General features: G+C 42.9%; 1 protein-coding gene across 6 annotated transcripts in view; it reads right to left on the bottom strand.

The window, feature by feature from the left end:
* The window catches only part of FAM219A (family with sequence similarity 219 member A), a 66,923-nt gene that overhangs the window by 5,522 nt on the left and 38,002 nt on the right, over positions 1-23,399 (bottom strand). For 3 of the 6 annotated variants that reach the window (XM_063082401.1, XM_063082402.1, XM_063082403.1), the window contains exon 2: positions 1,787-1,886. In XM_063082401.1, the coding sequence (XP_062938471.1) occupies positions 1,787-1,886 (100 nt within the window). The remainder of the gene's footprint in view (positions 1-1,786; positions 1,887-23,399) is intronic. The other 3 variants (XM_063082404.1, XM_063082405.1, XM_063082406.1) reach the window with 1 other exon arrangement.

The raw sequence follows: 23,399 nt of genomic DNA, 5'->3' as shown, positions 1-23,399 counted from the left end.
CTCCATGTATCTGAATCTCTTGTCTTCTTTGCTCTCTGACCCTCGTTCTTTGCTACTACCCATCTGACTCCAGCTTTTTTCCAAATTCTTTCCAGCAGGCAGCAGCTGCCATTACCACTCCAACCCTCAAGGGGGTGCAATTTGCCTTAAAGTTCCTGGTGGTGATTTTTTTAGTGCAACTGGGACAAGGTTATGAATTTTCATGAGGATTTTTAGTGGTAATAAAAAAGGCAGAAAAAAGTTTATTTTAAAAGCATGCTGAAATAATTTGTAATGGTGAGAAAAATGCAAACAATAAACTGGCAAAAACCAAACTATGGACTACTATGCAATCATTTAAAAGAATGAAGTAATTTTCTATATACTCATACAGGAAGGGGCTCCAAGATATTAAGTATGTGTAGGAGGAGTTTCATAAAACGTGTACAATATGATACCACTTATGTTAAGATACAAAATTAAACCACAAAAACTAAAAAAGCTTGAAGTGATTACTTCTGATGGGGAAGAGTAGAGGAGAACTTATACTTGTTAGAATACTTGTATTGTTAAATATGTTTTATTTTCTTTCCTTTTTTCTTTTTTTGGCAGCTGGCTGGCAAACTTGTATTGTTAAATTAAACAATAGCAAACAAATAAAACTGGCTGCAGTTTGAGTATGATGTCCTAGGAAGATGAAATGAACAGACTCCACTGAGAGAACTGCTCTCTTGTTTAGAAAAACAGCTTGAGGGGCTCCCTGGATGTGGCCTGGAAGGAGGGAAGCAAGGCTAAAATAAAAAAGTTGGATGAAGGACAGGTCTCTGTGGAAAGAAATCCTGCAGGGGGAGAAGGCTTTAGAATAGATGGTAAGAAGCTCTTAGGACTGAGGAGGGGTGTCCAGTATTTGGTGGATAGCTGGAGCCTAAGGAGAAAGATGGATGGGAGTATGGACAGGATGTCAGAGGAGTTTTTGAAGGATAGTAATGACCTATGTTTAACTGTAAATTCTTTCCTATATGTACTGTGTTGTAATTTCTCTTTAAGAAACCAAATTTTTAGTAAAAGTCTGTTATACACAGCAGGCTTGGGTCAGTGAAACTTTGGTCCCTGAAGGGAGGGGGGCAGTGTTCAGCAGAGGGTGAAGTGAGAACAGCAGCTGCAGGAGCTGTGGGCAGTGGTTGGCAGCCAGGTGACTTTAAAGGAGCAGGCTGTACAGCAAACTGACTTTGTAGTAGACATGAGATAAAACCCCAAGGGAAAGGTGACCTGGAAAGGTGGGGAAATATTTGGATTTACCAAAAAACTAAGGGAAAGCCCTCACCCCACCCCCCAAAAGGAGCCAACGAGACACTGAGATCTCCAGATGGGCTGAGGTTGGAATGGGAAGAGGGGCTCAGCTTTTAGGCTTTGGAACCTGTATTCCTTTCTATCCCTTGGACATGGCAACTGATACCCCACCTTTAAGGCAGCTTCCTCTCAGCCTGATCCAGTGTTTGATGGGACTTCCAAATCCTCTCTCTGGGGTTCCATGCTTTTACCCCTGTAGCTATCACTTAGACTACTTGGAGCCTTTTTGGCCTCAGAGATGCCTCCTAGAGTTTTGAAATCCTGTAGAGTACTGTTAATTGCCCTCTTTGCCTCACAGGAAATAAGGTGCCTGGCAGTGCCAATGACTTGGTGGCGTGAGTCTTGGAATCACCTAGCCTGAGTTGGTTTATTTGTGGCACCTCATTGCAGACCCAGCCCAGAGCACCTTGTCTACTCCCCACATCTCCTCACCATCCGTCCCCCCAGACACACTCACCCAGCTTCACTTGGAGCGGGGATGGTTTGTAATTCATGGCTACTGACTCACCCTCCCGGGCGTCACAGTCTCCGTCTGAGATGGAGGCGGCGGCTGGATCCTATGGGGAGAAAACAGACAGGTAGTTATTAGGAATTGAGTACAGGGGGCTGCTCTTAGCACCTGCCCTCCGGGAGCATTCATTCCTGGCAGCAGGAGTGGCAATGAGGGAAAGAGGTGCAGACATATTCACCATGAAACAAAGACACTGAGCTGGGTAGAAGAGCCAGGTCCCAGTTATACCCAACTGGGCGTCTGTCTTCAAAGTCCTGTGTGATCCGCCCTCCTCCTTAAGCTAACTGCAATTTCCTTAAGCCCACAGGACTTCCTTCTCTAGACTCCTATACTAGTTGCCCTGATCCTTGGGCCTGTCTTGTGTACTTGTTTGGCAAGGTCTTTCAAGGTTCCTGTGAATTTAAGTCTGGATTAAGGTCAGAGTAGGTGTTCCCTGAGATGAGCCTTCTCTCTCTGTTTCCCCTAGTGCTAGACAGGTCTCTTCACAGGATCGAGATAACTGACTGGCAGAGCCAGGCCAGACTTGAAGGCTGCAGCCACTGGACAAAAAAAGTCCTAATGAGAACTTCTCCGGTTCACAATGAGTCCCACAGAGTGCTTCCTGGGAGAACGTGAATGATTGGCTGGGTATGTTAGGTGAGAAGACAAATAGTGACAAATCAGCAGGTGGCCATTTAGTTTTTGCCCAATGTGCACAACACTTGATACTACAGATGATAATGAACATAGGAGCACATGAGTTCTGTATACTGTCCAAGATCTACTACCTTTTCAATCTCCTCACCACCCTTTTCACTAAACTTCTCCAATTGGACTGGGCCCTGTGTTGCCCAGAGTCCTTTTCTAACCTTGCCATCCCCTCCAAAACACTCTCCTCTGCTACAAGATCCAGGGCCCTGGCTGCCCCAGGCAGTTGGAAGGGGCTGGAGTCATTCACATTCTCCCAGAGAAGATGATGACCAACAATTGATATGAGTGCTGCCATCCTAGGCATTTTGCCTTCTAACCAGCGACTGCAGAGTGGTAATAAGGTATGAGGATTGCAGAGGGGATCCAAGGCTGCTGTCTGTTCTGCCTCTTAGGATGCAGAGAGTAGAAAGGCAGGAGAATGCTCCAGGACTGGGTCCACAGCGGTAGTGCCAGGGATCTGAGTGGCTGCTGGTGACCCAGCAAGGGAAGGATATATAATAATTATGGTAGCTTCTGTTCCCTTTAAAATGAGGCAGTGGGAATGTCGCTAAGGGGAATGCTTAGGAGGGAAATTCTGGCTTTGTTTGTGTTCCTTCAGGCTATCCAGAGCACAAGGCCTTGGGTGGTTGTGTTGCCACAGTGGTTTTTCAGTTCTTGAGGGCAGAACCTGGGCCTCCCTCCTTTGCTCTGATCTCCACCCCTTAGCAATGGTGGAGGGGGAGAGGGGCTGGAAGCTCTGCTCAGGAAGGTCAGGTGCCACAGTGCCTGTATCTCAGGCAACTTTCCACGTTACAAGCTGACAGAGTTTGGATGTCTGGTCCCTGCCAAAACTCATGTGGAAATCTGATCCCCAATGTGGCAGTGTTGAGAGCTGTTTGAGTCATGGGGGCGGATCCCCCATGAATAGATTAATGTTTTCCCTAGGGAGGGAGGTCTGAGTGAGATCGGGAAAGCTGGCTGTTTAAAAGACCCTGGCACCTCCCCCGCCCCTTGCTTCCTCTTGCCATGTGATCTGCTTGTACCTGCTGGCTGCTGCCACTTTCCGCCATGAATAGAAGCAGCCTGAGGCCCATGCCAGAAGCAGCTGTTCTTTATAAATTACCCAGTTTCAGGTATTCTGTTGTAGCAACACAAAATGGACTAATACACAAGCCTTCCCAATCCTTCATCCTCCATGGCTCAGCAACTTCCTCGGGAGACTCGTTATAGACAGCACCTGTTCCCCACAGCTTTGGAGAAGCGGGCCTCTAGCGGCCCTTACCTGCCTCTCTGTGACTAAGACAAGGCTCTCAGCTGCTACTTTCGCCTACGGCTCACCCCAAAGCAGCCAGAGGGAGGGCTTTTCAAAGGGTAAATTGCATAAGCTTGCCAGTGGGACCCTACCAGGGAAGTACTGGCACATTTCCAAGTTTCTCAGTCACATTCCTTCACTTTTTCTGTAGCATGTGTCGCATGTCACAATACCACATTCTTATGGAAATAGTTTCCTCCCCTGGCTTTCAGGACACTGTGCTCCCTTGGCTCATATCTTGCCTCTTTGACCATCATTTCTGTGTCCTCCCACAGCCTTTTGTCTCCTCTGCAGAGTCTTGCCCTCAGTCCTCCTCTCTCTTCTTGAGGAACCTTGAAGTCTCCTACAGATTGGATTGTATTTTTATTTATTTTTATTGACACATAATTGATTGTTCATATCTGTGTCATATAGTGTTGAATATCAATACCTATGTGCAATATGTGATGCTCAAATCAGGATAACTAGTATATTCAACCTTACACATTGTAATCATTTTTTGTGGCCCTTTACCAATCTCTTGCTAACCTGCCCTCCCCCTTCCCCCTTTCCCACCTCTATTGGCCTCAGTTCTGTTCTTCCCTTTTGAAAGTTCAACAAAATATTGTGATTGTTGTATCTTTCTTTCTTTTCTTTTATTTATTTGTTATGAGTGAGGACATGTGGTGTTTCTCTTTCTGTGCCTGGCTTATTGCACTTAACATAATTTTCTCTAAGTTCATCCATGTTTCTGTGAATGGCAGATATTCATTTTTTTCTACGGCAAGATAGTATTCTGTTGCGTATACATACCACACTTTCCTTACTCAGTCATCCATCAGTGGACATTTAGATTGGTTCCAACTCTTGGCTATTGTAAATAGAGCTGTGATAAACATGCAAGTGCAGGTATTCCTTACACATGATGATTTCCATTCCTTTGTGTATATACCCAACAGTGGGATTGCTGGATCATATGGCAGTTTCTCGAGTTGTTTGAGGAAACTCCATACTATTTTCCATAATGGCTGCACTAATTTTCAGTCCCACCAACAGTGTAGTGGGGTTCCCCTTTCCCTGCATCCTTGCCAGCATTTGTTATTCTCTGTCTTTTCGATGATTGCCAGTCTAACTGGGGTGAGATGATATCTCATTGTTGTTTTGCTTTCCATTTCCCTGATGCTTAGTGATGTTGAGTATTTTTTCATGTGTCTGTTGGCCATTTGTATGTCTCCATATGAGAAATGCCTATTCAGCTCCTTTGCCCATTTTTCAATTGGGTTATTTTTTTTTACTGTTAAATTGCTTGAATTCTTTGTATATTCTGGATGTTAATCCCTTGTCAGATGCATAGTTTGCAAATATTTTCTCCCATTGTGTAGGTTGTCTTTTTAATTTGTTAATTGTTTCTTTGCTGTGCAGAAGCAAAGAAAACAATTGTTTATTTTTAATTGTTTATTTTTTCTTTTGCTGCCTGTGCTTTTGGGATCTTATTCATAAAGTTTTTGCCCAGTCCTTCTTCCTGAAGTGTTTCCCCTATGTTTTCCTTTAAGAGTTTTATAGTTTCAAGTCTTATAGTTAAGTCTTTAATCCATTTTGAGTTGATTTTGCTATATGGCAAGAGGTATGGGTCTAGGTTCATTCTTCTACATATGGATGTCCAGTTTTCCCAGCACTATTTATTGAAGAGGTAGTATTTTCCCTATTGCATATTCTTGGTGCCTTTGTCAAAGATCAGTTGGTTGTAAGTATGTTGGTTGATTTCTGGATTCTCTATTCTGTTGCATTGGTCCGAGTGTCTGTTTCTATGCCAGTTCCATGCTGTTTTGGTTACTATAGCTTTGTAGTATAATTTGAAGTCAGGCAGTGTTATGCCTCTGACTTTATTATTTTTTTCCTCAGGATTGCTTTGACTATTTGGGGTCTTTTCTTGTTCCATATGAATGTTAGGATTGTTTTTCTATTTCTGTGAAGAATGTCATTGGTATTTTGATGGGGATTGCACTGAATCTGTAGATTGCTTTGGGTAGTATGGACATTTTCACAATGTTAATTCTTCCAATCCAACAGCATGGAATATCTTTCCATCTTTTTATATCCTCTTTAATTTCCTTCAGCAGTGATTTTTAGTTCTTGTTGTAGAGATATTTCACCTCCTTTGTTAAATTGATTCCTAGGTATTTTATTTTTTTGGTGACTATGGTAATTGGGCTTGCTTTCTTGATTTCTTTTTCTGCTAGTTCATTATTGGAGTATAAAAATGCTACTGATTTTTGCATGTTGATTTTGTATCCAGCAATTTTACTGAAATCATTTATCAGCTCTAAGAATTATATTTGTAGAGTATTTAGGTTTTTCTATATATGGGATCATGTCATCTGCAAACAGGGACAGCTCAACTTTGTCTTTTCCAGTCTGGATGCCCTTTATTTCTTTCTCTTGCCTGACTGCTCTGGATAGTACCTCCAATACTATATAATGTAGGAGTGTTGACAGTGGGTATACTTGTCTTATTCCCATTCTTAAAGAAAAAGCTTTCAGCTTTTCCCCATTAAGGATGATATTAGCAGTGGGTTTGTTGTTATATGGCTTTTATTGTGTTGAGATACTTTCTTTGGATACCTAATTTGCTGAGAGTCTTTATCATGAAGGAATGTTGAATTTTGTCAAATGCTTTTTCTGTATCTACTGAGATAACCATATGGTTTTTGTCCTTGATTTTGTTGATGTGGTGCATCACATTTATTGACTCGCATATGTTGAACCATCTTTGCATCCCTGGGATGAATCCTGCTTGATCATGGTTTATAATCTTTTTGATGTGTTGCTGTATTCTGTTTGCTAATATTTTGTTGAGGATTTTTGTGTCTATGTTCATTAGAGATATTGGCCTGTAGTTTTCTTTTTTTGTTGTTGTACATTTGTGTGGTTTTGGTATCAGGGTGATTCTGGCCTCATAGAATGAGACTGGCAGAATAGCCTCTGTTCCAATTTTTTGGAATAGTTTGAAGAGAATTGGTATTAATTCCTCTTTAAAGTTTTGGTAGAATTCAGCAGTAAAGCCATCCAGTTCTGGGTTTTCTTTGCTGGGAGACTGCTGATTACTGCTTCAATCTTGTTGCTTGTTAATGTTCTGTTCAGGTTTTTTATTTCTTCTTAGTTCAATCTTGGTAATTGGTATATGTCCAAAAATTTATCCATTTCTTCCAGGTTTTCAAATTTGTTGATGTATAGTTGTTTATAATAGTCTCTAATGAGTCTTTGTATTTCCATGGTATCAGTTGTAATGTCTCCTCTTTCATTTCTGATTTTTGTTATTTGGGTCTACTCTCTTCTTTTTTTAATTAGCCTGGATAATGCTTTTTCTATTTTGTTTATCTTCTCAAAAAAACAACTTTTTGATTCATTGATCTTTTTATCATATTTTGGGTCTCTGTTTCATTTAGCTCTGCTCTGATTATAAGTATTTCTTTCTGTCTACTAATTTTGGGCTTGGATTTCTCTTGTTTTACTAGTTCTTTGAGATATAGCATTAGGTTGTTTATTTGAAATCTTTCTGTTCTTTCAATGTAAGCATTTGATTGCAATAAACTTCCCTCTTAGTAGTGCTTTTGCAGTATCCCACGGGTTTTGGTATGACATATCTTTATTTTCATAAATTTTAAGAAATTTTTTGATCTCCTGTTTAATTTCTTCTTGGGCCCATAGGTTGTTCAGGAGCATATTGTTTAATTTCTGTGTGTTTGTATAGTTTCCAGAGTTTCACTTGGTATTGATTTCTAGTTTTAATCTGTTGTGGTCTGAAAAGATACTTGAAATTATTTCAAGTTTAAAAAATTTGTTGAGACTTGATTTGTGACCTAACATGGGTTCTATCCTGGAGAATATTCTATGTGTTGATGAGAAGAATGTATATTCTGTAGTTCTGGATGAAATGTTCTGTAGATATCTGCCAGGTCCAATTGATCTAAAGTGTAGTTTAAATCCTGTGTTTATTTGTTAATTTGTTGCCTGGATGATCCATCCAATGCTGAGAGAGGGGTTTTCAGGTCCTCAACTATTATCTTATTGGGGTCTCTTTCTTTAGTTCTAATAGTGTTTGCTTTACATATCTGGGTGCCCCAGTGTTCAGTGCATATATATTTATGATTGTTATGTCTTCTTGCTGGATAGTTCCCTTTATCATTATATAATGGCCTTCTCTACCTCTTTTTAAGGTTTTTGGTCTAAAGTCTATTTTATCCAATGTAGGAATAGCTACTCCTGCTCATTTTTGGTTTCCATTTGCATAGAATATCTTTTCCCATCCCTTCACTATTAGTCTGTGTGTGTCTTTAAAGGTGAGGTGAGGTTCTTGAAGACAGCATGTAGTTGGGTCTACCTTTTTAATATAGTCAGTCAGTCTGTGTCTTTTGAGTATGGAATTTAATACATTTGCATTTAGGATTGTTATTAAAAGGTATTGTCTTACTCCTGGCATTTTATTGATTTTCTTTTGGATGTTTTAAATATCTTTTGTTCCTTTCTTCCCCTTTTATTGTTCACCTTCAGTGTTTGTTGGTTTTTGTGATGATAAGATATAGTTTCTTTCTCTTTCTTGTTTGCATTTTTGTTCTACCAGTAGGTTTTGTTATTCCTTATGTATTCGTGGTAGTGATTATTGCTTTTCGGATGCCATATGCAGGACTCCCTTGCGGGTTTCTTGTAGGGCTGGTCATGTGGTGGTGAACTCCCACAGTTTTTGTTTGTCTGGGAAATAACACTATTTCTCTCTCATTGCTGAAGGATAGCCTTGCTGGGTATAGTATTCCTGGTGGGTAGTTTTTTTCTTTTAGTATTTTGAATGTATCATCCCGTTCTCTTCTGGATTGTATAGTTTCTGTTGAGAAGTCTGCTGTTAGTCTGATGGGGATTCCCTTAAAGGTGACTTGACACTTTTCTCTTGCTGTTTTTAAGATTCTCTCTTTGTCTTTGAGTTTTTCCAGCGACTGTAGTGTGTCTCAGAGAGGACCTTTCTGGATTGAATCTGTTTGGGGACCTTTGAGCCTCCTGGATCTGAAGGTCCATGTCTCTCCTTATACCTGGGGAGTTTTCTGCTATTATTTTGTTGAACGTGTTTTCAATGCCATTTCCTTTCTCCTCCCCTTCCAGAAAACCCATGATTTTGGTGTTTGTGCACTTAAGGTTGTCTGCTAGTACTCTTAGATTTTCTTCATTTTTTTTTTGGATCCTTTTTTTTTTTTTTTTTTTTTTGTCTGCCTGGGTTATTTTGAAAAGACTATCTTTAAGATCAGAAATTCTTTCTTCTGTTGCTGTAACCTGCTGCTTAAGCTCTCAGTGTGTTCTTTGTTTTGTTGAATGAAACCTTCAGTTCCAAGAGTCTGCTATATTCTTTTTTAAGGTATTAATCTCTTGGTAAATTTCCTCCTTCATGTCCTGGATACTTTTTCTCATTTCACTGAATCCTTAAGATTGTTACTCAGAATTCCTTTTGTCATTTCAAGGTGTCCTGCTCTATGGGATCTGGAACTTGAGAATTATTGTATTCCTTTGGTGGTGGCATATATTCTTGTTTTTTGTTGCTGTTGTTTGTTTTTGTTTTTGTATTTCCATTATCTCTATGGTGATGTCTGGTCATCTTGTAGGGTAGTTGCTTCTTCTATTACTCTGGAGTGGGCTTTGAGGAGAGAGACTTCCTCCTGTAGATGTGCTTTATATTGACTGTTGAGTAGGTTGTTTAGCATTGGGTAGATGCAGTAATGTAGTCTCTGTGTGGCTACTTTGGCTGCATTCAGTGTTGGAGTTGCGTCTAAGTGCCTCCAGAGCCTAGGCACTGTGGCACTGATTCCTTGCTGAAGTTAGTGACACTGTGTTGTTTGCTGGAGATGTGGGTGAGCTCTTGAGTTCTTGGGAGAAGTACCTCAGTGCCCTGTCACTCTTTGGCTGGGGTGGGTGACCATGGGCAGGCTTGTTGCCATCCCAGCTAGTGTCCTGTGACCCTGATGGGTACACTGGAGTATACTGGAGCTCCTCGGCTTGAATGGGTGGCCATGGGCAGAGTTTCTCTTTCCTCTTTCCTGCAGGTGAGGCTGCCTCTGGGTCCTTGCCTCCCCCAGTAGGGGGACGGTTGGTGGTGATTGGGAATTTTCTTCTTTACTCTATTTGGGTATCCTAGTTTCTGCACTCTCAGGGGGTCCTGCTTGTGTCTCTCCTTGAATCAAGGCAGTTGTGTGGGCTGTGCACATACCTCCTACCCCCTAGGTGTGCTACCATGTGTGGCAGCATAATTCTCCATGTGGGTTGGGCCACCGGGTCATGAGTCTGCACTTGCTGACCCCTTTCCCTGGGCTCTGCTGGTGACTCTCCTTATGTCAATGTAGTTGAGTGGTCTATGGGCCTCCTGCACAGTTGTGGTGGCTACTGCTGTGTCAGCAAGCTACCATTGAGGTGGAAGTGGCTGTGGAGGATCACCCACACAGCAGCAGTGTGTGCGGCAGTGGCAGGGGCTGCCTGCAACTGCTGAGGTCTGTGGGCACACTACCTGCCATCTGCTGGTCAGGTGAGTGACTGCCCATGACTGCTGGATTGACATTTTTACACTGGTAACTTCTAAACTGTGGCCTTCCAATCATGCATTTCCTCCTTAATCCTCTACCCCATATATCACATGAGAGTGTTACCCCTCACTGTCCTTTCCCTGGGGCTGATTTTTAAAATCACAAGCCCCTATGCATGAGGGGCCAAATTTTCACTCCTTAATGCACATGAGTTTATCAGTTTCTTCCCTCAGGCTGGAGGGATTGGGTGTCTATGGTAACACTGGAGGGAGATTGCCCAGGAAGGAAACAGGGCCTGGGGTGGGTGGGTGCTTGGAAGCTGTTGGGCAACTCTGGTCACAGGAACACACAAGTGGTCCTTGAGGCCCACTGGGCAGTTTCTGGTTGTATTTGATCTTGAGTGAAACTGCCAGCTCCTTTGTGCCATGAGCCAGAGTGCAAAGCCCTAGGCTGAGAAGTCTCATGCAAAGCCCATCATTCAACATCTCCCTTGTCACTGTCTGTGATAGACGGCTATCTTAGTGGCAAGCACAGAATTCTCTGGCACTGTGCCTGCAAACTCAAGCCTTTACTTTACTGAGGCTTCCTGTATGTCTTCCTTGAGAAATGCAGCTAATGCACCATGACCGTCACATGGAGATGTAATCAGGGAGATTAAATGTAAAATATTCATGAATATAAGTATCAGAGAGGATTCCAGGCAAAAGGAAGTATCTGGCTCCAAGAAATCAGGGAGAATTTAAAATGCCCCCAAGGACATCTAACAGGCATTAGCTAGATCCAGGAACTAGAGTGGGGATTAACAAGATTATTAATAAACACTCAGCAGAGACAGACATTGAAATGCATCTCTAACAGCAACCCATGTTTCTGCAACCCTTCAGACAAACTCTCCAAAGGCTCCAATGATTAATAGCTCATTCTCACTGTTTCTGGGACAACATATATAGGCTAATGGCGAGTGCAAAGCTAATATAGCTAGAGGAAGACATAAGTGCCGGAAGAATCCTGAGTTAGTCTAGTCCAGTGATTTTCATTAAATTGTGTTTACTGAACCCTGTACCTTGGGCAGGGCTGAGTACAAGGGGGAGGGCGGTCAACAGAATGGGGGTCTGGAGTAGATCCTTCAACCAGAGTAGTAGATTCGCCTGTTTCTCATTTACATATCAGCCTTTCCACAAGATTCTGGTTGGAGAAAGGGTTCTATTGCTTTATGTAAAAAAAAAAAAAAAAAAAAAAAGGCTAAATATCCATTTATTTAATCCAATCTGGTCATTACATTTTTTTTTATTATGGAAATTATTATGGAAAGTAGAGAAAACAATACAGTGAGATCATGGGTACCAGCTTCAACAAATATCAACTTACCAAACATTCTTTTTAAAAATGAGGAAACCTGGGCCTAGAGGGAAAGTGTCTTACCCAAGGTAAGTGATGGAGTCAATGACCTTTCAAAGCATGCAGGGAGGGACATAAGGGAAGAGAGCAAGACTAGAACTTGGAGCTAGAGACAGGCCTTCTGGCAGGCTGCTCTGTTCCTGCAGGCTCAAGCATCAGTCCACATATTAACCTCCTTCCTCCCTTGCCTCCCTACCTCAGGGCTATACTAGCTCATGAATTGTCTCCAGCTGGCTGGTATTACTTTTTGGAGCTGTGGGTAGTGCAGTGGATACAAAGGTAGGCTGGGACCCAAGAGACCTGCAGTTGAGCAGGATGGAACCGGGTGTGCAAAAAGGGAGACAAAGGAAAAACTCAGAGAGTTGAACCTTCAAGGCTCATGCCTGGGGGTCTTAAGAGGAAAGGACCTTGAGAAGTAGATGGAAGGGAATGCTTTCCTGAATGACCAGCAGAGCTTCATAGGTTGCTCTGGTAGGAATCTGGGTGGAAAAAAAGAAGACTTTAAGAGGGTTTTATAGTTCCTAATGTATGTCTTCAGATCCATGAGCTCATCTGATTCTCATGAGTACCCAGCAGACATTATGATTGCCTCCCCAACACTCAAATTATACTCCTCCTCCACTGGGTAACAGCTACATGGCTTGGGTGAGTTGACCTCATTCTCAGTGCTAATGGGATGTCCTGACTAAAAGAAAACAATCCACACAATCCCATTCTCCTCGCCACAGAGGAGACTGTAATGGTTAAAAGCACAGACTCTGAAGCCAGAGTGCCTAGGTTCAAATCTCAGCTCCTCCATTTGCTAGCTGTGTGACCTGGGCTTCAGTTTCCTCATCTGCAAAATGGGACTAATACTAACAAATATGTCAAAGGTTCTTGTGAGATCAAAATGAGTTAACATGTTAAGCACTTAAAATAGTATAGTACTTAGTATATTACATACTGAGAACTTTATCTGTGTTAGCTATAAAGTTGTTATTAGTATAGATTCAGTGAGGCCTACATAGTCATGGACAGTGTACCCTGGGAGTGACTGGCCCACAACTGCAGCCCTGACACCACAGATTGGGGCTTGGCTTATACATGGAGGTATCTGTGGAACAGTTTCTCTTTCCATGGGGCAAGGAGGGGCCTGACCAGGGGACATCCTGTTTCTTTCCTCACTCCACCATGCTATATTGCCCTCATTTATTTAACCATGCTAGGCCTGGGGTACATAAAGATAAATAGAAATTTAGTCCATCTTTAAAGAGCTCCCAATAATTATCAATAAAGGTAACAAGAGCCATATTAAAGTAGAAGGCATGGGACAAAGGGAGGGTGGTTGGAGGATATACTTGAAAAGAGGGTAGAATTGGAAGTCTTCAGAGATAAAATATAAAAGAGGCCAGACATTCCTAGTTTTCTATCTAGAGTAACTGAGAAAGGAGTACTAATTACTAAGACAGAAAATGCAGCAAAAGGCACAGCTACATTGCCAGGAAAAACCAGATGAATTCATTTGACGGCAGTGTTGAGTTTTGAGGTATCTTTTGGATACCCACATGATATCACTAGTCAGTAGGATTTGAGGTTTGGGTGCTTGGGAAAGAGGTTTGGGCTGGTGGTGATGGAAGCCACAGAGAAGAATAAGTCCTCTCAGAGAGAATGAGCAGAGTGAAAAAAGACAAGAATCAAAGATGGAGCCCTGGGGGACATCCAACCTTGGATCATGAATGGAAGAAGGAGACCGGGTAGGAGCAGAGAGATGAGATGTATGAATAGAACTAGAAAGCTATTCACATAGAGTTTCAAGTTGGAAGAAATCAACAGTGTCAAAGAAGCAGATGGGCCCATAAGAAAAAGATGAATTTAGAAATAGGAAGTCATAGGTAGCCTCAATGGACACAGTTTTAGTTGAAGTGTAGGAACAGAGCCCAGATAACAGGGGATTTAGGAGGGAATAGGAGATAAGGAAATAGAGACAACAAACATAACCTATTTTTTCAAGGAGCTAGACTGAGAAGGAAAGGAATGAAAATGGATGACTGCCAGGATGAACTTTAGAGTTGTAGGATTTCTTTAGAGCTAGGCAACACCTGACCTCTGTGCTAGACTGAGGGGAAGGAATCTGGGTAGAAAAAATGTCTGATGGGACATGGTCTTTGAGAAGTCAAGAGCAGATTGAACCAGAACCTTGGACCAGAGGAAGGAGGCTCCTTACTGAAATGGAAGGGAGGTGATGGGGGTGGGGAGAGGGGGGATGTAGATAACACAGAGGCAGAAAGGTGGATGGAAAGTGAAGGGAATTCATTCCTAAAAGCCTCATTAGATAAAGGAATGGGATAAATATTAAGGGGTTGAGGAGAAGAGGAATACTTAGTGGCTGCCCAGAGTGGAAAAAGATTAGACTGACTGGGCTCCCAGCTACAATCTTCATTTTTCACTCGCCTGTGATCCAGTCACGAGGATGAAAGGCGCTGTCCACGGTGCTGAACTATCCTGCCTTTGTCTGATGGACTGAGCATGGATGATTCAGGGTAAAGACGTGATTCGATTTTAGCTTTCCCACAGGGCAAGGTAACCTCTGTCTTCACCTCCAAGTACTAATTCTCAGGAAGACTGAAACCGAAATGGATTTAGAGGTATAAAGAGGCAAAGTGCTCACATCAACATTATCTAACCTTCCTTCATAGAGCACACATGAATTTTTCTCTAGTTTTAGGTGGATCTTGGGGAGGCACTTCTGAGTTAGGGAATTCTGAAACACTACCTTGGAATAGAGTCATGTCTATACCCTGTTTAGTTCTCCTGAGTGAAAGAAGGAAGCAGGGCAGACAGAAAAGCAGAAATTAGAAAACAGGGCCAGGAAGGATAGTGTTGATATGGAAATAGGAAATCAGAAGAAATCTGGGGCTCAGGACACTCTCCAACAGGTGGGCACAGTAAGATGGGGCATCAAAAACTAGCTCTTTTTCTTGTCACAATTTGTCCAGAGGTCATCTCAGGATACTGTGGTCCTCCTTTTCAGGGCTATGCCACTCCTCTAAAAGGCCTCTTGGCAGTGGGTGGACATAAATATGTTTAGATATTATACTTTAGAGGGAGATCAATCAAATAGAACTCAACTTCACTGAGTACCCATGGCTGGGCAGAAACCTTACCTCTTGTCCAAGAATATTCAGTAGCAACCTAGCATTGGTTATACCACTCTATTTCCCTGCAGGGAGGGGGGTTGTTCATTCAGCCTCTAAGGCATTTCCATGTCTCTGAATCCACACCTCAATATGACAGCCATTTGGCCAGTCACAGCTCTTACTCTGTGGTATGACTTGAAGTCACACCTCAACATTTTTCTTTTCCTGAGTCCCCTTGGGCAGTCCTGCTTTTGTTCCTCATCTCTCCTTCTCCAGGATTTCTTCTGAAATTGCCTGCAGTGCCAGGCAATTAGTTAAGATTTCTATCCTTTTGGGACATACTAAGATCCTTAGGGATCCCACTTATAGAGAAGGATGAAGATTCTCATAGGGGTAAGGTCTTTGGGGGAGATCTGGAGGAGAATCATGAAAACATAAGGGAGACAACCTCTCCAAATGTTAGCGGATCTTACAAAGAGAGGAAGAAGAACAGAAAAGCTGGAGAGAAAGATTATGAAGCCTGAATTTGGGAGAGAGGGCAGATGATCCTGGCTAGCTCAGGAGGCCTTTCTTTTTAGTATAAATCTCCCCAGTCTTCTAGGTTTTTCTCTAATAGAAGACTCCATTTAAATGAAGTCAACAGATTGAATGTCCACTCTCTTTCCAGCTCTGGACTATATGCTGGCAGTAGAATTCCCAGGAGGAAAGCACTCTTCTCTTTCTTTATACATACCATGCTTCTGCAGAGCATCTTGGTTGTTGTTTTTTTTTTGTAAAGATGACCGGTAAGGGGGTCTTAACCCTTGACTTGGTGTTGTCAGCACCATGCTCACCCACTGAGCTAACCAGCCATCCCTATATAGGGGTCCGAACCCGTGGCCTTGGTGTTATCAGCACCACACTCTTCCAAGTGAGCCACAGGCCGGCCCTCTGCAGAGTATTTTGGAATAAAGTGAAGCTCACCAAAAAGAAGTGGGAAGTAACAACAAAAAGAAGTTCAACAAAAAGAAGTGGGAAGTAAGCCTAGTAACAACAGTAGTAATGGCAAGTTTAATAGATTTTTCTATTATAAAGTAATACATGCTAAAATTTTTAAAAAATCATCTTTAGTTTTATCACCTTGAGACAACCTCTGTTAATGTTCTAGTGTATCTTAGTCTTTTGTGTGTACTACAATAGCAACACTCTGAGGTTTCTCTTTTCTGGGAGGTGGTACTGCCCCCATCCTCCTGGTCACAGAGGTGAGCTCCTAGGAACCATGTTGGTTCTATGTGGCCCCATCCCTCTGGATACTGCTTGAACCTGGCAGAGCCAAAGACTTCCCCAGAACTGGGAGTGGGACTAAGAGGAGATGTAAAGTTCAAGACTGTGGATTGGGTAGCAAAGAAAGCTGTTGAGCAGGAAGACAAGAATACAACTGATGTTCAGAAAGAAGCAAACACGAGATGGAGAGATTGCTCTCTAGGTTTCAGGCTCTGGTTCTAGAGCCTGCCCTACCCTTCCAAAGCTTGACTTCATGCTGCCCTTAGACACTATGAGAAACTTTACTGCTGTGGATTGACTGAATGGTGTTCCCAAAGTTCATACATCAGAAGCTTAATTCCTACTGTAACTGTTGAGCATGGGCAATCCTATTATGGTAATTGAAAGGTTGGGCCTTGAAGAGATGATTAGATTGTAGGACCATGCCACAGTGAATGGATTAATAATGGTGGTCAGGGGCGTGGTTCTGAGGGTTTAAGAAGAAGAGCACATGAGAAGTTTACTCTCTCTGCTCTGCCATTTTCTGCCATGTGAGACCCCTGGGTCACTGTCAACGCCACTAGGACCTTGGCCAGTTGTGTTCACTGGACTTGAGAATTCCCAGCCTCTGAAACTGTAAGCAATAAATTTTGTTTTCTTTGCAAATTGCTCAGTTCCAAGTAACAGAAACAGACTAATACACCTAGTCTCTTTATAGTCTACTCTCCTTCTTAGCTTAAACTAGCTTCAGTTGGATTTTTTTTACTGTAACCAGAGAGTATCAACTAATACATGGCATAGGACAACTTTTAAAGAAAAACGCATTGTATCTTGTATTTTGTATTTTTAAAAATTAGTATCAGAACATAATGTGCTCTCCATATTCTTACATAGTTTTGTAACATCAGTTTAATGGCTGCATAATATCCATAGAGAGGATTTACAATAACTTTTCCTTATTTTTGACATTCAAAAATTGTTTGAAAAATTTCAATATTATACGTAATGCTACACTGAAATCCACATATATTTGCATTTAGGATCGTTTCCTAAAGAAAGTAGGATTACTAAGTCAAAAAGCATGAGTGCTTTTAAGATTCTTGATACATATTGCCAAACTGCTTTTCCAAAGATTGTTCCAATTTACAAAGCCTCCAGTCATGACTGAGAGTATAGCTGGTTTTTAATATTTTATCTTCCACTGTGTGCCAGGGAATTTCAGGTCATCACATCTATCCATCATCTTCTAAGACAGCTTTGCTCCAGTCCTCATTTACCTGGTTCCCTTTGGGGAATCTTCTTTCAAAGAATACAATTTCCACTGAACACCACCTGCCAGACAAAATACTCATGAATTGAGGCCACCAATTAAGAGCAAAAGGAGGGAAGACTTTGTTACACTGAGCTTGGGAAGGGTTCTAAGTGGAACACCAGTCTTGCCTGGTAGCTGGCATGCTTTAGCAGGTCTTCGCCTGTGCCAGCACGTTAGCTGCAGAAACCATGACTGTAATTGCATAGCAAGGAGGCAAACCCGACTGAGTGTCTCACTTGCTTTCAGGCTTGGAGTGGGAAATTGAACCAAAATGCCTCTGGAGTTATCTCAGCTGGGGTGTCAGCTCCTACTCCCATGGTTTTCAGCAACAACTACTCAGAAACGGAGAAAAAAGGATGGTGAAAGAAAAGAAGCTAGTAGTGAGATGGTTCCTTAAATTGAGTGTCCCCCCAAAACTTGACCCCCACTGTGACAGTGTTAAGAGGGTTGGAAATCCTATTACGGTAATAGAAAGGTGAGGCCTTAAAGAGGTGATTAGACTGTAGGACCATGCCTGGTGAATGGATTTAAAATGGTGGTCATGGGTATGGTTCTGAGGGCTTTAAAAGGACAACGCATAAGGAACTATCCCCTCTCTCTGGTTCTACCATCTTGCAATTTGAGACCCTTGGGGGTCATTGTCACCACCACCAGATGTGTTCCTTGGACTTTGGACTTCCAGGCCTCTGAAACTGTAAGCAATGAATTTCATTTTCTTTATAAATCACCCAATTCTATATATTTTGTTATAAGCAACAGAAGTGGACTATTACAGATGTCAAAGAACTAGATTTGTTTTGAAATGGAGACAAGGCACCAGTGAATTTGTAAAAAGATTTAGAATCCTGCTCTGCTTCTTCACGGTTAAGACTGTGCTTGTCCTAGACTGCTGCTCTGCTATTCATTCCTGTTCTCACTCATCTGAAAACCTTGTGACCAACAAGGAGATAGGGAAATACTAAATCTTGGGAGATAGGGAAATACTTAACTCAGGGATACCCATGGTAGCAACTGTGTCTCGGGAGAAGCCTGTGCATAAAGGCTGAGGGGACAAGCCTCATGAACCAGGAGGAGGAGCCAGAGTAAAAACTGAGAAGGCTTGGATCCTTCTGGGAGCACCTGACCCTCATCCCCTGTGCCAGATGTTGAGGAAGCTTCTGCCTAACTTGGCCAGCTGGAGACATAGATCTTAGTCTATATAGCCTTGTGACCTACGAAGGTCTTTGAGGCCCTCCTCCTCCACCCGATTTCAATCTCTTTAGGGATAGACCACCTCATTTAATGGAGAAAAGAGTGAATGCATGGAGTTTTTAAAAAATAGATCAACAATGGTTAAAATGGTAAATTTTATGTTACATATATTTTACCACAATAAAAATTAAAATTAAAAAAAGATCAATCAGCAGGGCCTAGGCAGAAGGAGAAGACAGTGTGAGGGTGGGCAGAGGAGAGAAGGTAGTCCCTTCTTTTTTTTAAATGTAGGTTCAGCCAACACAGACTTCTGGGGATGAGGCCTTTCATAAGACAGGGGAAATGATTCTAAGATTAAGGGAGCTGGGTGGGGAGGACTGTGGGGTTTAGATTGAATTCTTGGGGGTCTTACACTTGTGTTGCCACTTAGATAGGGCCTAGAGGACAGGAAGAAGGGAAATAGATGTTCAAGGTTAACAGAGCTTTAGAAAACATGGTCAGAGGATCTTTCATTTTCTTTCCAGGATGTGGATTCCATGTTCTCAAGGTAAGGAAGGAGGTACAGACACTGAGGAGAGATACTGCCCAGAAACGAATACAGGGCATTTGGTTGGAGAGTCCTTGAGACTGACCTCTCAAGAGCCCTGCACATGGTAGGACACTAAAGTGGGAGAAATGCCAACAGACACCAATATTTGTTTGGGCCAGATTGATTTATGGATCCTTGTCCAGACTTGGCTCCATATCTCACTTAAGGATTTTTGGTAAGCTTCAATTACTCAAGGAACTGAGACTGGCCTGCACTGGTTCATGAATCTTTGAGGTTCCTTGATTTCCCAGGAAAGCAAAGTAATAGTCTGACAGAGTCTATGGGATGCCCTCCCAGAGCTGCCATTTCTGATCCCTTCCCTCTGGCCTTGGAAGAATAAGATGCTACTTGTCTGCAATGAATGTGGAGGGCTGGTATCAAATAGTGTCTCCCCTCTGTGGCATTTCCTGCCCCTACCCCTCCTCTCCAATTCCCATTATGCCTGGTAGGCACTACTTTTTGCTCACAGAGACAATTTGCATTTCTAAAGCTCAGCTCTCTAACCAGAGCAGTCTCCTGTTCTTTCCTTTTTTTATCCCAATAATTAGACATTGGTAAACCCGCCACTTGTTAAAAAATTTGATATTCACTGAACACCAATAAGGGGCAAGGCACAATGAACATTATGGAGGGAACAACACCAAGCCCCGGTTCTTGCCAAAAAGACTTTAAAGGTGGGGAGATGACAGGCACACAAACCAGCCTATTTAAGGCAGAGAGAGGAACTTGGGAGTCAGAAATGTGTGAAGGGTGGCGAGAGCACACAGCGGAGAGTGCTGGAGGGTGGGAGAGGTTTATCATCCTCCCTGACACAGAGGGGAAGGCCTGGGCAGGAGCCTGGAGGCCTGGCTGTTGGGTCACTGGGTACTTTGGCAGAGGGTTTAAAGCAACAACTTGTGGAACTCAGCCCTGGGGCTAGGATTCTATTCTTACAGCTTTTAATTGCTGCTGCAGCCCCTACTCTGCCACAGGGCACTCAGCCCACCCCACTTCTGGGGGGTCAGGTACAGCAGGGCCTTTTCCTTTACCACTGAGATGCACAAATAACCTTCCCAAGAGAAGGATCAAGAGGCTCTAGGTGTGTCTGGGAAGGGTTTTGCTGAGAAGGCAAACAGGGATTCAGAGTCCTACAAGTGCTAAAGAGAGCAAGATGGCAGCTGTGGTGAAACAAACTCTTGCTGCCTCCAACCAAGCCTAGGGCTTGTAGTCACTTTCTCCAGGCTTGCTCTGTATAGCAGAGAAGTCAAGGCTGAGGGCCCCATGGCGGCTCTGGGCTGAGTGTGGCATGAAAGAGGTCGGGGAGGAGAAGGAGAGTGTTAACCCTTAGAAGGTTTTGACACCACCTGAGTCTCTAAAGATAAGACAGTGTGTGTGTGTGTGTGTGTGTGTGTGTGTGTGTGTGTGTGTGTGTGTGTGTGTGTGTTGGGGTGAGGGGTGCACGTAGAGAAGAAGAGGAAAGACTAGCTTAGTACAACCTTAAGGCAAGTTTTCAGCAGTAAAGCTAGCCAGTTGCTGGTTATGCATCTCTCAAGAGAAAGAATACTCAACTTCTAAGCTGCTAGAGGGTCTCCCCATGCTCATGACAGCAGAGAGCCTTTCTCTGCCCACCTATCGCTCCCTGGCTGGTACAGTGACACTGACTGGCTAACTCAAGGGTACAACTTCATGCGCAAGGCACCCATAGGAAGAGGCCCTGAAATAGCAAATAACAAACACCCTCCCAAAGAACACCCCCACTGCTCTGTAGCCCACACCTCTGATGATACCACCTCTGTTCTGGCTGTACCCCCTGCCACAGTCCCTCCATACCTCTGCAAACTTCACCTCTTCTAGACAGCTCTGACACACCTGCAGGGCTGACATCCTCCACTGCTGCTGAGCCTATCTATGCGCTTCTTAAAACATTAATGTGCATACAATCACCTAGAGATATTATTTAAATGCAGATTTGGATTCAGTAGGTATGGAGTAAAGCCTGAGTGACCTTCATACCAGTTCCCTGGTGATACTAATGTTGCTAGTACAGGGACCACACTCTGAATGGCAAGGCTCTATGCCAGTCCCTCTACACCCATACCATCCCCAGACAGTTCCTCAAAGAGCCTTCTATCATAGCTTTACCTTGGCTATTCTTAGGGCCAAGAGGGGACAATCATTTAGGAGGAAAGGAGAAGAGAGACTAACCAAAGCTCATGTTGCGGAGGCAGCTCTACCAAAAGCTTTGGCTGGGCCTAGGCAGGAAGTCATTCAGAGCAATTCAGCCCAGGTGTGGTTCTTCTGGAATTCATCAAACTGTTAATATTACTTGAACATCTGCTATATGTACAGCCATGGTACTAGATGCTTTATCTACATTATCTCATTTAATTCTCACAGAAACCAAGTAAGGTAAATATCATTCTCACTTTAAAATTGAAGAACCAGGTTGTGTAAGGCAATATGTCCAAAATCACATCCTGGAGGTAATTTGAATTTAATTTGCTCATCTCTCATACTCTAGACCCTCCTCAGAGACATCAGATAAAGTCATGAGATTAACAATGTACCAGAATTTACACAGCTACAGGACTGTGGTCTTGCAAAGCAGTTACTTGGAAGGCTGGTACCTAGTCCAATCATGTCTCTAGGGCTCAGCACACATGTGTAGCCCCTCTTTAGAAAATGGCATGGATGCTTTCTGATCACCAACTTCCTGCTCCATGAGTTAGGAAACAATGGAGCCACCGAAGCAGTCAATAACTCAAGATGAAGTTAATAGGCCAGTGAATGAGGCAAATGAATAAGCAGATAATTTTAATAATATGCTAAGTGCTATGATGGGGAAGACTTCTCCAAAGAAAGCTGAAGCATGAAACGTGAATAGGAAGTAGAAGTGAACCAGATGGAGAAAGAAATGGAGAACAAAAAGGAAAAAAAAAAAGAAAAGAATGGGGAGGAAGATGCACATGACTATATGGAAGGCAAAAGGAATAGCTCAACCCTGCGAGCATGTTAAATGCTGGGGGTGAAGTGGCAGGTAATGAGATTAGAATGAGAGGAAGAATTAAAATCATGAATGGCTTTGTAAATCATGTTCAGGGCTTTGGACTTTAACCAGAAATAATAGAGAACCATTGAAGGATTTTCAGCCTATTACCAGATCACTTTGGGAGCAGTGTCAAGACAATGGGCAGGAATGATTAAACTGGAGACAGGGAGACCAGATAAGAGTCACTGCATCAGGTGATAAAAGCTTGCAAAAGGCAGTGTCAGACGGGTTGGAAAAAACATATCAAGATCAAACTGCTAGCGCTTAGTAGCTGATTGGATCTGAGACCAAGGGAAAAAACGTAGGCAAGGATGACTCCTGGGTTTCTTCCTAATTCAGGTGACTGGGTGAATTGTGGTGCCACTAAACAAGAAAGAATAACAGAAACAGAAGTAAGTTTTCACAATTTTGTTTTGTGCAGGAGTGTGTGCATGTCTCTATATATGAAGAGCTGGAGAAAAAAAACTTGAGGAACATCAACACTGGAGTGATAGGCAGAAGAAGACTGACAGCCATGGTCAGAAGGGCAGGGGACTGAGGAGAGAGTGGTACCATGGATGTCTGGGAAGGACAGGGTTTTGGGAATAATAATATAAGACAGGGAGGAACCAGAACCAGAATCCTGGAGGGGCTCTTGTCGTATGACAAGAGAGACTGGAGGGTAGTTGAGGCTGGGACAAAGGGACTTCAGAGAATGGCCAGCTGTTTGATGACGTCAAGAAAGAGAACTTAAGACACAGTTTGTTCTCAGGTTTGCTGACATTTAAGCAGAAACTCTATTTCATTCTTAACAATTATGGTTGATCTTTGGGAGGACTGAGACTCCGCACAGACAGAAGCCCTCCAGTAGAGAAGTCTGGTCATAGTCCAGAAATCATGGCAGTTCTGCTGTTTCTTAGGAGGTGTGGGCAAGGGATGGGCTGAAGGAAAGGGAGGCTGACCAGGGCCTGGCCAACCTAGAAGTAACAGCAAGTAGTGGGGTGGGAGTTGCCCCAAGTTCTGGCTTCACCAGAGTCCCCTGACTTAGTCTTGGGTCATCTTCCCCAGGCTATGGCAAGAAACAGCAAAGACTCTGGACTTCTAGTCCTTGGAACAGGAGGCCAGCACAGACTTCACAGGAGTGGCCTGGGAATCCAGGACAGAGAGGAGAGCAGCCTACATTGAGA

The sequence above is a fragment of the Cynocephalus volans genome, chromosome 17 (genome assembly GCF_027409185.1).
Source record: "Cynocephalus volans isolate mCynVol1 chromosome 17, mCynVol1.pri, whole genome shotgun sequence".
NCBI classification, from domain to species: domain Eukaryota; kingdom Metazoa; phylum Chordata; class Mammalia; order Dermoptera; family Cynocephalidae; genus Cynocephalus; species Cynocephalus volans.
This window is presented reverse-complemented; position numbering and strand designations above follow the sequence as displayed.